Below are 1012 nucleotides of genomic sequence, written 5' to 3'. Positions count from 1 at the left end.
GCCCGGGGCCGGGGGCCCCGGTTCGTAGCCCCGCTCAGTCCCTTCCCCGCCTGCCCAGGTCCTGAACCACTTTGTGGCCGGTTGGACCGACTGGAACCTGGCCCTGGACCTGATAGGGGGCCCCAACTGGGTCAAGAACTACGTGGACAGCCCCGTCATCGTGGACAGCAGCAAGGATGTCTTCTACAAGCAACCCATGTTCTACCATCTGGGGCACTTCAGGTGGGTTGGGGCGGCTCCGGTGCTGCTGCCAGCCCGAAACTGGGGGTACAATCCCTCTCCCGCTCCTCTCCCCCGCAGCAAGTTCATCCCTGAGGGCTCCCGGCGCGTGGGGCTGCACAGCAGCCGCCGGTGCCTCATCTGTCAGCTGGAACACGTGGCCGTCCTGCGTCCCGACGGGGCCCTCGTCCTGGTGGTCCTCAACAGGTCAGCGGGGCAACCCGGGCAGGGGGACGCTCGGTCCCGGCTTTGCTGACCTGCTTAACCCTTCTCGCCCCCCAGGTTGGGCTGGGAGGTGCCGTTCGGGATCCAGGACCCCGCTGTTGGTTTCATCGATGCTGTGGCTCCGGCCAACTCCATCCAGACCTACCTGTGGCGCTGGAAGTGACGGCCAGGGCAGGGCGAGGGATGGCACCGTGTGGCCGGGGGTCTCCGGGGCTCAGCTCTTCCCCCGCCCTTTCCAGCATCCTTCAATGGTGGAAGCGGGTGGTGACCCACCGCTGGGGGTGCAGGATGGACCAGGGGTCCTGCCCCCGCACAAGGGGCTGCGTGTGCTCCCAGTGCTGGGGTCCCACCGTGGCTGCCGCTGCCGGGGCCTCCCAGTCCCCCCCAGTCCTCCCCCAGCCCCCTGAAAGCTCCTGGACCACGCTTCCACACGTGGCTCCCTTAAAACCTTCGCGTGTGTCTCGGGCGCCAAGTAAAGCCGTGACGCGCTCCCTCCGGTATGTGCCGTCCCCGTCAGTGTTTCCTCTACGCTCTCGGAAATTGCTCGGTTTTCCTCGGAGAGGCGGTG

General features: G+C 67.0%; 1 protein-coding gene across 1 annotated transcript in view; it reads left to right on the top strand.

Moving 5' to 3' along the window:
- Nucleotides 1-607, top strand: part of LOC104293602 (glucosylceramidase-like) — a 4089-nt gene extending 3482 nt beyond the window's left edge. Inside the window, exons 4-6 of the mRNA XM_009893153.1 lie at nt 59-222; nt 301-426; nt 502-607. Of these exons, the coding sequence (XP_009891455.1) occupies nt 59-222; nt 301-426; nt 502-607 (396 nt within the window). The remainder of the gene's footprint in view (nt 1-58; nt 223-300; nt 427-501) is intronic.
- Nucleotides 608-1012: the final 405 nt, after the last annotated feature.

The sequence above is a fragment of the Charadrius vociferus genome, unplaced genomic scaffold (assembly GCF_000708025.1).
Source record: "Charadrius vociferus isolate BGI_N301 unplaced genomic scaffold, ASM70802v2 scaffold900, whole genome shotgun sequence".
Lineage (NCBI taxonomy): Eukaryota > Metazoa > Chordata > Aves > Charadriiformes > Charadriidae > Charadrius > Charadrius vociferus.
Note: the sequence above shows the minus strand (reverse complement) of the source record. Positions and strands in the feature narration are given on the sequence as shown.